Source organism: Nanorana parkeri, unplaced genomic scaffold, assembly GCF_000935625.1.
Source record: "Nanorana parkeri isolate BGI_ZX_2015 unplaced genomic scaffold, ASM93562v1 scaffold911, whole genome shotgun sequence".
NCBI classification, from domain to species: Eukaryota; Metazoa; Chordata; class Amphibia; order Anura; family Dicroglossidae; genus Nanorana; species Nanorana parkeri.
Window position 1 is genome coordinate 390,187 of NW_017307179.1, and position 2,082 is coordinate 392,268.

Consider the following 2,082-nt stretch of genomic DNA (forward strand, 5'->3'; position numbering starts at 1 on the left):
CGGGATACGCCCACTCGCATTACTCCCTATGGCACGGGATACGCCCACTCGCATTACTCCCTATGGCACTGGGATACGCCCACTCGCATTACTCCCTATGGCACGGGATACGCCCACTCGCATTACTCCCTATGGCACTGGGATACACCCACTCACGTTACTCCCTATGGCACCGGGATACGCCCACTCGCATTACTCCCTATAGCACTGGGATATACCGACTAACGTTACTCCCTATGGAACTGGGACACGCCCACTCATGCACTGTGTGGCAGTTAGGGAACTGATCTCTGGTCTGTCGTTGATCCCTACAGGAAGGCCGTGTTGCGATTACAAGAGTGTCCAACCTGCTGCTGTGCATGTATGCCAAAGAGACCGTTGGATTTGGCATGCTGAAAGCCAAGGTAAGACATCGGCGCCGCCATATTGTATCCGGGTACGGCGTCCGCCATCACCGAGGGGTCCCGATACTGAGAGGTGAATGACACTGACAGGAGAATGACGCAATTGACGGTTGGCGTCCCAACACAAGTACATGGTGACGGTTGGCGTCCCAACACAAGTACATGGTGACGGTTGGTGTCCCAACACAAGTACATGGTGACGGTTGGTGTCCCAACACAAGTACATGGTGACGGTTGGCGTCCCAACACAAGTACATGGTGACGGTTGGCGTCCCAACACAAGTACATGGTGACGGTTGGGGTCCCACAACAGTGTCCCGGCACAAGTACATGGTGACGGTTGGCGTCCCGGCACAAGTACATGGTGACGGTTGGCGTCCCAACACAAGTACATGGTGACGATTGGCGTCCCAACACAAGTACATGGTGACGGTTGGCGTCCCAAGACAAGTACATGGTGTCGGTTGGCGTCCCGGCACAAGTACATGGTGTCGGTTGGCGTCCCGGCACAAGTACATGGTGTCGGTTGGCGTCCCGGCACAAGTACATGGTGTTGGTTGGCGTCCCGGCACAAGTACATGGTGACGGTTGGTGTGCCAGGACATCAAGTAATCATAGAACAGTGACATGCTGACATTCGGGGGGTCACGGGACAATGATTTTGGGGGGGATGAGCATCACCGGCACCCTACATTCCATGCCTCAGGACAAGGATGCATTGACACTCTGGGGGTTCTGGCGCCTGCCCTTGTTGCCGGGGGAGGGGGGGAGTTGGCGGCATTTCCTGTACTAATCCCTCTTCTTCTTCTCCTTTCAGGCCCAGGCATTAGTCAGTTACCTGGAGGAGCCTCTCAATCAGGTGTCTGCCAGTTAGGAGGAGGAGCTCGCACCCGTCACCTGGGGGCCATGCGGGGGACGGCTGACGCGTGAAAGCCCGAGGTCACCGCCAATAACACGCGCCGTCATACATGATGCTTCCGTCTGATCCTGTAAATCATCCATATCCCATGTCGCTGTGCCCGTCCGTGAAGTGACAGGTCCTCTTTAAAGCCTACTGATGCCGATCTCCAATTCTTCTAGGGACGGGGGAGGAGCATGTGACCTTCTCCCCTCCTCCTCAGAGCCGAGAGCGGCCAATCGCAAAGCTCGGATAGCTGTCGCATGGAGGAGGGGAGCAGGCGACGCGGCGGGAGAGAGGTCTGCGAAGAGAACCTGTCGCTGTGCCCGTCCACGAAGCGACAGGTTCTCTTTAAAGCCCGCCCACTGACGCCAATGCCCCCCCCCCCCCCCCCCCCGCCGTGCCCCCCCCCCCCCCCCCGCTTTGTTTGTCCATCAGGAAATGCCCCGATGGGGGGAGCATGTGACCTTCTCCCCCTCCTCCTGAGGGGGCGGAGCTCCGAGCAGCCAAATGCCTGGCCTGGACACTGTCACAGGGGGGAGGGCGGCCAATCGCAAAGCTCGGAGGCTGTCACATGGGAGCGGGGGGTAATTTGGTGGGAGAGAGAGGTCTGCGAAGAGAACCTGTCACTGTCCTGGACGGGTCTGAACACCTTCGCTGTATATTCCGTGTGAACGTCCCCCTTCTCCTGCCGAGCGTGAAAAAGATTCACCGAGTGTGTGTATAGGACAATGAGAGGGAAACAGTAAAAGGTATTTCAAAATGAAACTTTGTACAGAG

The 2,082-nt window shown here is 57.3% G+C and overlaps 1 protein-coding gene across 2 annotated transcripts in view; it reads left to right on the forward strand.

The window, feature by feature from the left end:
* LAMTOR2 (late endosomal/lysosomal adaptor, MAPK and MTOR activator 2) overlaps positions 1–1,293 on the forward strand; it is a 6,669-nt gene extending 5,376 nt beyond the window's left edge. The window contains exon 4 of one of the 2 annotated variants that reach the window (XM_018566059.1): positions 1,222–1,293. In XM_018566059.1, coding sequence (XP_018421561.1) covers positions 1,222–1,278 — 57 coding nt within the window. In that variant the 3' untranslated portion in view covers positions 1,279–1,293. The remainder of the gene's footprint in view (positions 1–1,221) is intronic. The other variant, XM_018566060.1, reaches the window with a different exon arrangement.
* The last annotated feature ends 789 nt before the right edge of the window (positions 1,294–2,082 follow it).